The sequence below is a fragment of the Varanus komodoensis genome, unplaced genomic scaffold, assembly GCF_004798865.1.
Source record: "Varanus komodoensis strain SLA01 unplaced genomic scaffold, ASM479886v1 scaffold10, whole genome shotgun sequence".
Taxonomy (NCBI): domain Eukaryota; kingdom Metazoa; phylum Chordata; class Lepidosauria; order Squamata; family Varanidae; genus Varanus; species Varanus komodoensis.
The window spans coordinates 7,574,911-7,588,533 of NW_025335269.1; the positions used below are offsets into that span (position 1 = coordinate 7,574,911).

The 13,623-nt window shown below is 39.8% G+C and overlaps 1 protein-coding gene across 4 annotated transcripts in view; it reads right to left on the minus strand.

Moving 5' to 3' along the window:
- Positions 1 to 13,623, minus strand: part of ADCY1 (adenylate cyclase 1) — a 280,351-nt gene that overhangs the window by 35,535 nt on the left and 231,193 nt on the right. For 2 of the 4 annotated variants that reach the window (XR_006416963.1, XM_044453723.1), the window contains exons 15-18: positions 11,084 to 11,200; positions 8,996 to 9,142; positions 8,029 to 8,127; positions 3,208 to 3,322 (exon numbers count right to left, since the gene is read on the minus strand). Coding sequence is in view for 1 of the 4 variants with exons in the window: in XM_044453723.1 (XP_044309658.1) it covers positions 3,208 to 3,322; positions 8,029 to 8,127; positions 8,996 to 9,142; positions 11,084 to 11,200 (478 nt within the window). In the remaining 3 variants the exon portion in view is untranslated. Of the gene's footprint in view, positions 1 to 2,684; positions 2,855 to 3,207; positions 3,323 to 8,028; positions 8,145 to 8,995; positions 9,143 to 11,083; positions 11,201 to 13,623 lie in introns of those variants that run through there. The other 2 variants (XR_006416966.1, XR_006416967.1) reach the window with 2 other exon arrangements.

The following is a 13,623-nucleotide window of genomic DNA, read 5'->3' on the forward strand; positions in this document are numbered from 1 at the left end:
CAACAGCAGAACAATACAAAATTAAATGAAGTTACTTAATGCAATAATATTCATAATGTTAAATAATAAAATACAGCAAACTCCACCCACTCAAACCTCCATACACAACAGCACAGACTGGCTGAGAAAACTCTCTCAGCACAATCTCTCCTCTGCATTCCTCTTCCTGGTAGAAAACACAGCAGAGAAAGGAAAAGGCAGGGGCGGCACAGCTCCTCCTGACTTGGCTCCCACTGAGCTGCCTCTCCCCTCCCCAGCCTCCTCGATCAAGGAAGAGATGGGGGATCAGCAGCGAGAGCACAGCTAGCCCTGTGTTGGTCCTGGCAAGCCAGATGCTGCTGTTGTGCATGTGCACGGCAGTGGCTCTTTCACAGACTGCCAGAAAATGCTGGCAGACTGGTGCTAATCTGTGGACCGAGCTAGAGCACTAAGGAAAAAGAAGAAAGAACAACCCACAAAGTGTCTGATTGTTTGCTTTGGGAATCATAGGTTGTTCTTGTAGCAACCAATCCACCTTTGTTTATAGCCAGAGTGAGCTGATGTGATGTGTCAACCTGCTCCCCTGACCCCATTTTTGCTTTTTCTAATCCTTACAACAACACCTTCATTAGGGCAGACCACCTAATAAGTTACTTCACTGAAGCAGGAATTTGAATATGGACATTTCATATCTGAATGCGATAAAGATCCTGGTTTCCGAACCACTTTCTTGCTTCTAGTAGTACCAAATTGAGAAGTTCTAACTGCTCTGAAACAGCTGCTACTTTTAATCATAAGTTAATATGGAGCAGACAATGGCTCCTTGGTGGTGAGGGCAAAGCAAATGGGACATACTCAGAGGTACTTCTTTTGCAATTACTTCAGATCTTCCAGGACTTGGTCAGAGCCATACTGTCAAGAGCAGATTTTGGGACAGACACATCCCTTGATATATTACATTTCTGGACATGAAAGCTGACATTCATACAACCAAACAATCATTTTGACAACTGCTCTCTGTGAATCCCGTATGATTATTTGAACATATGAGAGCTAATAAATACATGTCACACCACTTATGCCACCCTCAATCCATTTTCAGCAGATCTGCAACAACATAGCAAAAATTGATTGAATTGACAATGTATGAAAATAACCACACAATTATATCATTACTTTTGACAGCCTTTCACTGTACACAAGAAAGGGTGAAAAGAAATCAAAGCTATTTATCTTTAGTAGTGCTGAAATGAAATTATTCAGCTTTTTGAAAACATGTTCAACAGTTCCCACAGATGCTTTTCCTTTTTCAACATTCTTTGACATAAATACATACATACATTTATTCTGATTCTCAGTTGCCTTCAAAGACATCATCAGAGAGCTAAATCCCACTAACTATATTGTTTTGTGATGTTGCTCTGTTTGCCATGTTAGTTATCCCTTGCTGGCTGGGAATGTTCATGTGACTAATACAACAGAGTGGCTGTAGCAAGGGAGGGAACAAAACTGATTCAAGTAAGGTGAATATATAATCTAAATTACTTTTTTTTTTGGAGGGAATGGCAATTTCCACCTCACTGAAATGGTTACTTTCAACACTAAAATACTGACATCGGAGAATGACCAGTGGAGCTTTCACCAACATAGCATTCCTATGATGAACATATAGGTAAAGGAGAGGATTCAGGAGGATGTGATACGTTGCCTTTCTAACACAAATGAAAAAGGTATCTTGCAGACATCCTTTGTGACATTCTGGTAACACACTGCCAAAGCAAATGATCTCTGAATAACAGGCATGACTAGTGCCTGTTCATCACCTAGTAACTAAAAAAATCAGTATCCTGCCTCCTCTTTTGGATCCTCTTTTGGATCTGTGTTAAAGGAATAGGTTTAGGACGAGGGGCATGCTTCATGTCTAGCCACTGTAACAAGAGGTGGCTACCTAATGCAGTGCAAGCTGGCCTCTCCTCTCCTCTTGAAGTATATCAGAAAGTGGTTGAGAGGGAAGGGAATGAGTTCAATCAGATATGCCCGAGAGAGAATTTCTTCCCTCTGGAGTGCATGTTAGGGATATAAAGGCAAGCTCTCCATCGGCCCTCAAGATACTGCATTTTGGCCTACCCAACTGTGCCAACCTTCTCTGTAGCATCCAGGTTGACAAGCTATTGTTGCAGGCTCCTATGCTCCCTGAGATAACCATCAGCCAGAAGGGTTGAGAAGGAATATTCTCTTCAATAATTTGCTATTGTGATTCTGGGGCTTTTACCTTACAAATGCCTACCTTATTCAGTGCATATGCCTGCTCTCTCAGAAACATATGGAACTGTCTTATGCCACTGGCCCATCCAGCCCAGTAATGTCAATACTGAATGGCAGCAGCTTTCCTGGGTTTAAGAGAAGAGTCTTTCTTAGTACTACCTGGAGATACTGGATTGAACCTGAGACCTACTGCATGCACAACATGCACTTTTTACTACCTTTTTTCACAACTGTCTTAAGCATCCTATAATTAGTAGTACAACATTAAGCAAAATCCTTGAGAGGAATCGGACGTGGGCTTCTTGTTCCTCATACAGAGAGAATTCCTCTTAAGGGGCTTGAGGATATAAACACAGACAAGGCCGTCTTAGGTGACAGCATCATTACTATTCCCCTAAGTGGATGGATGACAGTCACAGAAATGGCAAAATATCTCTTACCTTCTTAAAATGATACAGCTGGCAAGCTGGGCCATGCATTCTGATACCACATGGGTTGCGAGAAACAATGTTTTTGTCAGAATGCCGTATGTTGTCTCCATGGAGGTAGCCTGTTTCTATCTAGATCCTGTGTTGTGTTTGTTCTGTCCTTCTGTCTGCATTACTTCTACCTGTGAGCACAAGGTAGAATATAGAGGGTGCCCCCTTTTTTCTGCTTTTAGGCTTCCTCCTAGCTCTGAATTCTTGTCCCAGCAATGTGAGGAAATCTGGAATCTGAATTATTGCAATAGCCATTTTGTTCTAATCTGCCTCCCTTGTTTCTACATACTTTGATTGCAATTAAATTAGCAATAGTTTGCTAGACATATAGTTAAAATTTGTTTAAATGGTGCCCAAAACTCTTGACTATTTTATCATAGTTAAGCCACACACTCTTGTCTATTTATAAAGCTGTATCAGGAATGGTGGCAGCAACCTTGGCAATGCTAACCATATAGAACTAATTCTTGAAAATGTGACTTACCAACCCGAAGAACAAAGTCATTGTAAGACTGATAGTTGATTTCGTCAAGAACATCAAACATTTCTATTGCAAAATCAGCCAGTGTACTGAGATGGGAATAAATTGATTTCTTTGCCTACATTTAAAAAATAATATTTTATGTTATCCATCTATCCATCCATCCTATTTTTCTTTCAACAGAATGCAAGATGACTACCAACACACTAAAATATTAAGTTAAACATTTAAAAATTGAGATAAATGCTAAACACAGTTAATATTAAGCTTTAAAAATATTTGAAGAACCCACCTATATGTAAAAATAACCCACAACTGAATACTTACAGAAGGTTAGAAGGCTTTTTTTTGGTGGTGGACCAGGATCCCTGCAGAGGCTGGCTACAGGTATGTCTTTTAAAAGGTTTTAGAAAAAGACATGGAGGATTGGCCTTTCATTAATTATTAGTCATGACAGCTAAATACAGCTTCCATGTTCAGAGGCAGCAAGCTACTAAATAGCTGGGGGAGGGGTGATGACAAGAAAAGATTATTACTACTCTCTTTATGCCCTGCCTGTGGGCTTCTCAAAGTCATCCATTTCACTACTGTGCGAAGGAGGATGGTGAACTAGATGGACCGTTGGTCTGATCCAGCAGGCCTCATTTTACAAAGCCATACTATTAACCATCCCAGCTGTTGTATTTGAAGGGGGTGTACAGGCACTCAGAACAGGATCCCTCCAGAAGGTTCAAGAGGACTGAGCAAGCTTGTACAGATAGCATAAGATTAGCCTTGCCCAACACCCTGTTTCTAATAGTTAATAGCCAGATGACTCTGGAAAACCCACATGCAAGAACAGAGGGCATCAGACCTCTCATATACTAATGCTCCCCAGTACCTTGTATTCAGTGGCATATTTCCTCTAAAAATGGAAGCTCCTTCTAGCCACTGATAGATATAAGGTCCATGAATTTCCACCTATGACCAGTCTTGAGGAGTGAAATCATAAACTAAATATGCATTGTGTGGAAAAGTACTATTTTTGTCTCTCCTGAATCTATGCTGAATTAAAGTTCAGGTATGAGAGAAGGGAGGAAATTCTATCAACTCTTTCCATGTTATTTGTGATTTTATAAGCTTCTAGCATTCTCTTTGTCATCCCTTCCCAGCATGAAACTAATGAGCTGTAAACACATCAGCATTTCTTTGTAGGGAAAGTACTCTAATCCTCTGATAATTTTGGCCTCCCTTTTCTGCACCTTTTCCAGATCTATGCTATGGTTTTTTGAGATGTGACTACCAGAATTACTGTACAGAGCATTCCAAATGTGCTTGCCTGTGAATCTACTTTCAGGAGGATGGGGAGGCCTGGTGAAAGAGTGTTTGAAAATAGGGCATCACGTAAAAGAGATGGAATCTTTGTTCTTACAACATCAGTGAGTATCCATGAAAAATTTGCAAGAATATTTTAAAATGACGGCTACTAAAACATCTGAGGAAGTACTGCCACTACTGAGTTATATTTGGATAGCCTCTTCTGCTTGCAAATATAAAATTCCCAGACAGGACAAATGTAGTTTTTGAAAAGTTATTTGGCCAGAGTTACCCAATAGTAAGTTGTTTATTGGATTGTAGTTCAAAGAGCATTTATCCCAGACACAGCAGAACAACCCCTCCCTTACTTGTTTGCCCAAGAAGACAGAGATACAAACTGTAGCATTCATTCAGAGTAGGAATTTGTCAACAATTATTTTACTAATGAAACATTATTCATACGTTATATATTCCCCCTTCCTCTCTATATATGGCATCTGCATCATTTAAAAGGAACATGGAAAGTTTCTAATGATCAAATCTTAAAATTCTAAATGGAAGCTTATAATAGCTAGTTTAGATGTCACATTACTAGAATTGTGTTTCTTGTCTTCACTGAATGAGATCAATACTTAAACAGTTCATGAACCATATTCTATTTCATCTGCTTTTGTCCTCAGTTCAGCCTTCTTCCACAATTGCAAATCAACTATTCCTCAAGTGCCTCTACAAAATAGAAGCCAGCTGGGATCTGGAAAGGGAGAGCTACCTTTCCTGCAGGTGGAAATTGGGTTCAGAGCATGTGTGTCCTCTGAGGTGAAATCACTCTTCCCTTCTCTTATTTTCCTCCATTTTGTATGACCCACCCACCCCACACAGACAACATGGCATAATGTAATGAATGGCTTCCTTGCTCCCTGATTCATTCCTCAATTACTTACAACACAAATTGTGGAAATAAAAATCTGGAAGAATCATAGCTTCATTATTATCAGTGCCATTCCAAAAACATGTCCTAGTAATTCAGAAACCTCACATCCTCAAATGTAGCAGGGAAAAGGAATTTTTAGGAGGCTTAAGATGCCTTGGTAAAGGCTTTCACTAGACCCAGATGTTGACCAAATGGTCCATGTCCTGGTGCGTGTATGCCAAAATGCACAACAGGGGAAGGTTTTCTTTTAAAAGATGTATTCCTGAGACTAACCAGTTGTCAATGAATCAGTCCAGATGGTGCACCCAAGCTGTCCTCAGTTGGCCCTTTTATCCACTGATCAGTAAGGGGTTGCATGGAACACAGTTAACACTTTGAATAGGTTACAGAAGAAAAAAGTTACATTGGCATGATCTTTCCTGCCAGTATATGAAAGTAGAAAGATGATGCTTTGAAGGAGGGGAGGAGGATGGAGTGGGTTGGTACCCTTTATTTGTACTTCTATTATCTGTCAAGAGTCAATTGGCTCTTTCTGGAATGGTGCCTGGTTAAGTTCAGTTACATTTCAAGGATGCACACATGCTGATTTCTAGAAAAGAGGGTTTTTCTCGGACCTAGCTATGTGCCAATGATTGTATGATTTAGCCTATGAAAGTTATACCTATTGACCTGTACATCACAGATGGTATCACAGTACGAGAAGAATGAATGTATTTCCTTTGTCTGGCTGCTATGTGAAGGGTTGGGCCTACTTCAAGAAGAGTCCTATCAAATATTCAAGGTGAAAGAGGTTGAGCTGAGTCTTTCTGAACATCAGCCATTAGTCCAGGCTGTTGCCCTTAAAGCATGTCTGACAGCAACTCCTGTCCTCCATACAAGATGTCCAGTTCTGAGGGAAGATCTAGTAGTAGAATCTGGGAGCAGCTTCCTGAACTGGAACAGGTCTAGCATAGATCTACTTGATAAATCTAATCTATGCATCAAATTCATCTGGAGGTACCCTGAGACAGACAAAAGTGATGGTAAAACAGAATGCCTTGCAGTTGCAGGTTGGTGAACACAACATAACCCAATAAAGGAGGATTCAAAGCCATGTTTATTTCCACTTTCTTCTTTCAGAATAATTCAGAAAAAAATCTTCTTTCTGATAATGCTCCTGAAATGGTCCCTAGAGGATCTTCATTTTTTAAGCACATGCCAACAATTAGTTTTTTGAAGTATGCACTCAGATATACAGAATGTACATTAATAAGAGAGTTGAAATTGACTGCAGCTCTCTTATTGATCCAAATTTGCTTTTGTGAAATGTGTGAAACAGCCTAAAGTTTGAAACACAATGAATGATATTTTCCATCTTTCTGGGACATGACAAAGTGCAGGAATTTGAGGAATGTTAAGTGAAAATGGAGGTTTATGCCACTCCAGTCTCTCATGCAGCAAGAGCATGTGTTTTATCTATGATGAGTCTTCAAGATGTGGTAATTCCCTGCCCTGAGCCATAAAGAAACTCAAGGTGCTGTCACTGAGGACTCTGCCTACATTTACAGAAGACTTCATTATCATTCCACTTAATTCCAAGTAATCCATTAGTGTAAAAGTGATCTTTATCAGTATGTTTACAGAAATCACTTTACTCTCACTTTAAACACAGTATCTACCCCATAGGAAAAGCTTTATTTCAGTGCTTCTAGAGAAAGTGATTCTAGCACAGACTGCAGCCAAGTTTTCTAGCACAAATACAATACAAAAAATAAGGCATTTGCAGAAATGATACATACTGCTCTACTTTTCAGTATCTACTGCTCTACTTTTGAGTGGGATCTATGGAAACAATGTGCATCCGTATCAGAGGTAAAAAGGAGAAGGTTTCATCTTCATGTCATCTTCATGTCCTAACTATACTTCCCATAGGACCTGGCTGGCTGAGGCTAGAGGCAGAATGCATAGCAAGACAATTCTTACATTCCTGTGATATAGAAAGTTAAAGGTAGCTATCCCAAGACTGAATGGACATTCTAACAAACACAGGCTGAAAAATCTCATGTTTCTGAGGCATCCATATGTCCATTCTGGAAGGGGGAGATCTTTGATTGCTTTGGGGTGGTGAAATATTCACATTTTGGGGGTGTATGAGTTTGCTTTACTTTAGTTACCTCATTAAAATAGTGAAGTTCCCCCACAGTGCCACATTTCTGCAACCCTAAACAAATAATAGCCCCACCACATCTCACCCACCCGTTTCTAGTTAAAAAGAGCACTGCAGCCCCATATAGCCTTTTGGGGCCAACCAGGCTTTGTTGAACCCATGAGAGGAAAGAGTGATTTCCACTGACATTCCAGGAAACTCAGTAAAGCTAACCGAGACAAGGCGCACACATGCAAATGTTGGAAAACTTGGTTGCTCCTCTAGTTTTCAGAGGCATTTTCTCTCCCCTTGCCCTGTTCTCACAATTGCTGAAGAAATCTGGACTGGAAATATTGGCCCAGTGTTACCTTTAATCAATGTGTATTTTATTACAGTTTATAAGTTTAATGGCATTCGTAACATTATTTATAAAAACACCCAGGGAGGACAGTAAATATGGAATACATATTACCTTGGTGCCTGTAGTTGGTACAAGTCCCACTGCTGCCATATATGTGCTGCCGATTGTCTTGATTTTTTCTATGTCTTTATAATATTCTTTGTCCATAAGCTTTTTAAAACATAAAACTGTTAAATGTTACATAATATTTTAGACAAGAAAGAACAGTTATATGTATGCTTACTACTCTTCTCTTGTTCAGTTCTTCTTTCTACCTCATACCTATGTCAAATTTCCTAAGGACAATATGAGGTCCTTGATCATTTTCAAGGTATCCTGTTTTGGCCTGATATTGTTTGCAAAAGGAATGTAAACTGACTTAAAAGCTTAGTAAACTGACTGTGGAAAACTATTATTGCACAGTTAATCTTACCTATCTTTGCCTTACCTATTTCTAAAAAGTAACATGGAGCAGGCAGAATGGTAGTAATATGAAAACAATTTAGCACCGCCAGTGAGAATGTCTGTCCTTTGATCTCAAATATATCCTGATATATTCATTATCAGATCAATGTTTTTGCGGCTCTGGGAATGAATGAATCAGAAGCAAGAGATAGAGAGTCTTTGGGCAGGGGTCAAGAGCACAGTCAACATCCAGCACAATTTAGAATCCAAAATAGCAGTAGGCTAAAATGCTGTTTACAAGCTAGCTTGATTCTTTTGCTGATATGGTCAATTATGGAATCACAGAATAGGCTTGGCTAGAAGAACTAGCCCTCAGTTAGGGGAATTGTTCTACTATGTCAGAAACCAGGACCATATAGCTAATTCCTTGCTTAATGATGAGTAATTCCAGTCTTTGTATAGAGAGAGGGAAAAAATCTAACTTACTGCCTGGTTAACCCACTGATGCTAACTCAGTTGGAAGGATCTGTAAACCATGGGAGTATTTTTAAGGATAGATTGGTATATGATGACTCATGATGACTTTACAAAGGTATTCTTAAAATGATAGAATGACCAAAGACTTAGCCCTTACCTCATCAAAATCTGCAATAATTTCATTTAACAGACGTAAACACTCCACTCCCATGTTATTGCCATCCAGTTCAATGTAAAAATCGTTGAAATTTGGAATGGAAGCAAACATCACTCCCACTTGTGAATATGACTGGTAATATAGGTCCTGAAATGTACACATTGCACTTTCTGTTAGTGAATCTAAGAAAACTCAGTATGTTGGATCCAGACTAGGTAGCCACAGTTACTTTCCATTTAAATCAATGGGATTTTAGTGCTGGGTAACATTTGACATTGATTTCAATGGGAAAGAATCTGGCTATAGCCCAATTCAAGCAAGGACAACAACATGTCAGGGAAGCATTAGTATTTAATTCTCCATTTTAACAGAGCTGGGGAGGTTATAAGGACTGCAGATAAAGCTAACAATATGGCCTAGAAAGGTGGCTGGTCCATGTCTGCCAGCATTGATGGTTTGCATTCCTTACAGTTTTCACAAGTCAGCAGCCTGGCATTGACCTTTAAACCCCTTAGGAAATGTAAATAGCAACAACTTTGCATGGGGTCCATTTTAGTTTCCAGCTGTGACTTAATCAAAATATCACCATCAGTAGGGATACTGTGAAAATTTGAGCAACTGTGCACAACGCACTGTGCACAACCCTAGTTCTCCTTGCATAACCTCGCTTTGTTACCATGTTCCATCAAGGAGCAAAGATCACATCGTGGGGACCAAGAAGCTGGAGTCAGAAGACTCCTTTTCTCCCCTTGCCAGAATATGGATTGACATTTTCTACTGGGGATCGCAAAGCTTATACTGCAGCTGATTATCCGTAGCAGAAAACAATCACTGGCAATGTTACTACACTAGCAGCACTTTCACTTGATGAGAAAGGAGCCCCCTCCACCACCACCGTCTATATTTGTGGGAGCCATTCTACTGTCTAGGTTCCAGGGTGGGCTTTTACTTTTGATGTAGTGGAGGAAGTGGATCCTTTGAATGTTCTTTTGACCATTTGTAAATATGCCTCAAAACAGTTCAAGCATACAAATAGAACGCTCAAAAGACCCAATTAATTTCTAGGGAGAGCACAAGAAGGCTTAGCCATCTTTAAAGGAGAGACCCCTTGTTGCTTCCCTTTGTTATTTAAAATGTAAATTTTAAATATTTGTGTAAATTGCCCAGAGCTGTCAGGATGCAGGAAGACATAGATCAAATCAATATGAATATAAATAAAGCATGTGCACTGTGACTTGTTTGGATCAGTAAGTTCAGAGTATTACACTATTAATAAACTGGATTCTCCCAGGAAAAAGGAAGCTGTGAGGACTACAATAACCCTTACTTGATCTGTGATTATGATCCTCACAACATCACAATTTGACACCATCACCACCACCACCATCAACAACAATTCCTGGTCTTTCTCCAAGGAGTTATGAGTACTGTTGTGCATTCCTGTTTATATTGTGAGGCAGGCATGGCTGAGAAATGGTGATTTGTTCAAGACCAAGCTGAATACAGCTTTTCCTATTCCAGAAACAACTCTTGATATACAATACTGGCAATGCTGCTAAAACTCCAAGCTTTAATGCAGTTTTTAAAGTATTTAATTGTGTGAACTGCTTTGGCTGTTAGCTCATTTCTGGACATAATTCAGAATGCTCACCATCCCCCTTAAAGCCCTGAATGGTTAGGATCAGTGTTACCTGAAGGAGTATCTTCTATCTGATTCTCTCCATCCACTAAAATCATCAGGAGGGGCCCTTCTACATGGACCACCACCATCACAAATATGGTTGCTAGGAAAGGTGCCTTCCCCCTGCTTTGGGAGATTAGTATAATCCTGCCTTTGTGGCGTTTCTATCATCTTCTGAAAAAAATCTTTTGTTTTACTTTCTGTAGGACTTTGGCTTCACCTTTATATGATTCCTTTTCACTCCTGCTGGGAACTAGTTCATTGATTTTTCCACTATCTTTTAACGTGATTTTAAGTTATAATATTGTTTTACTTGCTAAGTTTTAATCTGAGCTTTGTCACCTTGAGTGTTTTGCTATAAAAGTGCAGACAATGCAAATTCTTAAACAAACAAACGAAGTCCTTACCATATTCCTTGGATTAGACATGAGAAAATGCTGAGCAACATGTGCTGGTAACAGATTGAAGAGAATTCTTTTGTTATCCAGTTTCACTCTTTCCATATCATCTCGCTCTTCTTCTGCCTATTTTAGAAAAAGATGGTGTTTCAGACAATCCAAGCTTGCAATTCTAAATGGACTTAGTAGAGAGGAAGCATTACAGGAAAGTGAGATGCAATTCTGAGTAAACATGCACAGAATTAGGTTATCAGTGCTGAAATGCTAGGTATTTTATCAGATTCATCCAATTTCCTTTTTTCCTATGCTTTATACAGTTTTTTTAAACAAAAATTATCTCTAACTAGGAAAGATGAAAGAAATGTTGAGCAAGTGTGTACTTTTCTCAAATTTTACAGAGTAAACTCATTGAGGTGAGAATACCCCACTAAGCAGGCCCTCCTTGATTTTCTGCCGGTTGCAGCTGCCATCTTCCCAGGGATGACCAAAGTTTCACCTTATGGGAGAGCAGGTAACAGGGTGAAGTAGTGTGTCCTGCATATGCTCCCCCTCCCCTCTTGAAAACCCTTCTGCCCCTTCTGAAGCTAGGTGAGTCTCACACTCTGCCTGAGGAACTTAAGTAGGCAACCTCAAAATTTCAAAGTCTTCCCCTGCTACACTCATTCCACTCTTCGTCAACTCAGACAAGTCTATCTGAACTGTAGTTCTTCAGTGAGCAAGAAATGGGCTTACTCACTAGAGTGGGGATGAACTATGACAGAAGCTTCTACCCCATACCCTCTTTGACACCTCGAGCTCAATTCTGTGATGGTTTCCCCACTTCATCCCCACTCTCTTGGTTGTTAACAAAGAACTTTATATTGCCCAACCCACAGTGCTTCTTTCTTCCTGTTCATTTTAAAGCTTTGGTTGCAAGGGAAAAACATTTTCCCTTAAAGTATACTGTTGTGGTTGTTTAAACTACACAGATACCTTAACATCTTGTGGTAGAGTATACCTTAAAGTATACTTTAGTGTTTTTAAAGAGTAGAAAAAAATACTGAGGCTTATAATTTCCCTTGAAATAAGATTTCAGTTTTTGCTGTAATTTAGACAGGAGTTCCTAGGCAGCAGCAGAAGAAAAATAACACCTTACTGAAGCAGGATTAGATGAACAAAAATATAATTTCTGTTTTAGCCAAAGGCCTTTGTCTTCCATTGCAGAGGGAAATGTCTTGACTTTTTAATAGCTTAAACTTCGCCTTTATCTTTTCTCTTAATTCCAGAGTTGCAAATTTATCATCTGATCATCTATGCAACACTTATCATCATCTGAATCAGTTTGGATGACTGTAAAGTTGGAGATTTTAGTAAGAAACAACACAATACTAAAGTTTTCTCTCTCTTAAAAAAGAGCATTGTTGAAGGCAATGTGAAATCAAACTACTTCAAATGCAAATCTAACACATGTAAGTATGTTTAGGAAGAAAAGTAGAACCTCAGTTGGTCAGTTATTAGGGACTGGCATGCATCTACAGGACACAGAACCATACTGCTCATTCAGAAAGAGCTGTGTAATCAGATATATATGTGCATGAGCACTCCTGCATGTGTTTGTGTATTTATTGCATTTAAAATCTACCCACCCATGATACTGATAGATTTACGATTTAGAGTTGCATATACTGGGTGTTTGTTATGTTCTATATGTGGCTGGATGTTGTTGTTGTTAGTCGCGAAGTCGTGTCCATCGCATCCCCATGGACAACATTCCTCCAGGCCTTCCTGTCCTCCACCATCTTCTGGAGTGCACTCAAGCTCACACCGACTGCTTCAGTGACTCCATCCAGCCACCTCATCCTCTGCCGTCCCCTTCTTCTTTTGCCATCTATTGTTCCCAGCATAAGGCTCTTCTCCAGGGAGTCCTTCCTTCTCATTAGGTGGCCAAAGTATTTGAGTTTCATCTTCACTATCTGGCCTTCTAAAGAGCAGTCCAGATTAATCTCCTCTAGGACTGACCGGTTTGATCGCCTTGCGGCCCAAGGGACTCGTAGGAGTCTCCTCCAGCACCACAATCCAAAGGCCTCAATCCTTTTGTGCTCAGTCTTCCATATGGTCCAGCTTTCACAGCCATACATTGCAACTGGGAAAACCATAGCCTTGACTATACACACTTTTGTTGGCAGGGTGATGTCTCTGCTTTTTAGTATGCTGTCCAGATTTGCCATAGCTTTCCTCCCTAGGAGCAAGTGTCTTTTAATTTCTTGGCTGCAGTCCCCATCTGCAGTGATCTTGGAGCCCAGGAAAATAAAATCTGTCACTTCCTCCATTTCTTCCCCATCTATTTGCCAGGAAGTGAGAGGACCGGATGCCATGATCTTAGTTTTCTTAATGTTGAGTTTCAAGCCAACTTTTGCGCTCTCCTCCTTCACCCGCATCAAGAGGCTCTTTAGCTCCTCTTCACTTTCTGCCATTCAAATGGTATCATCTGCATATCTGAGGTTGTTGATATGTCTCCCAGCAATCTTAATTCCAACTGGTGATTCATCTAGCTCCGCCTTTCTTATGAT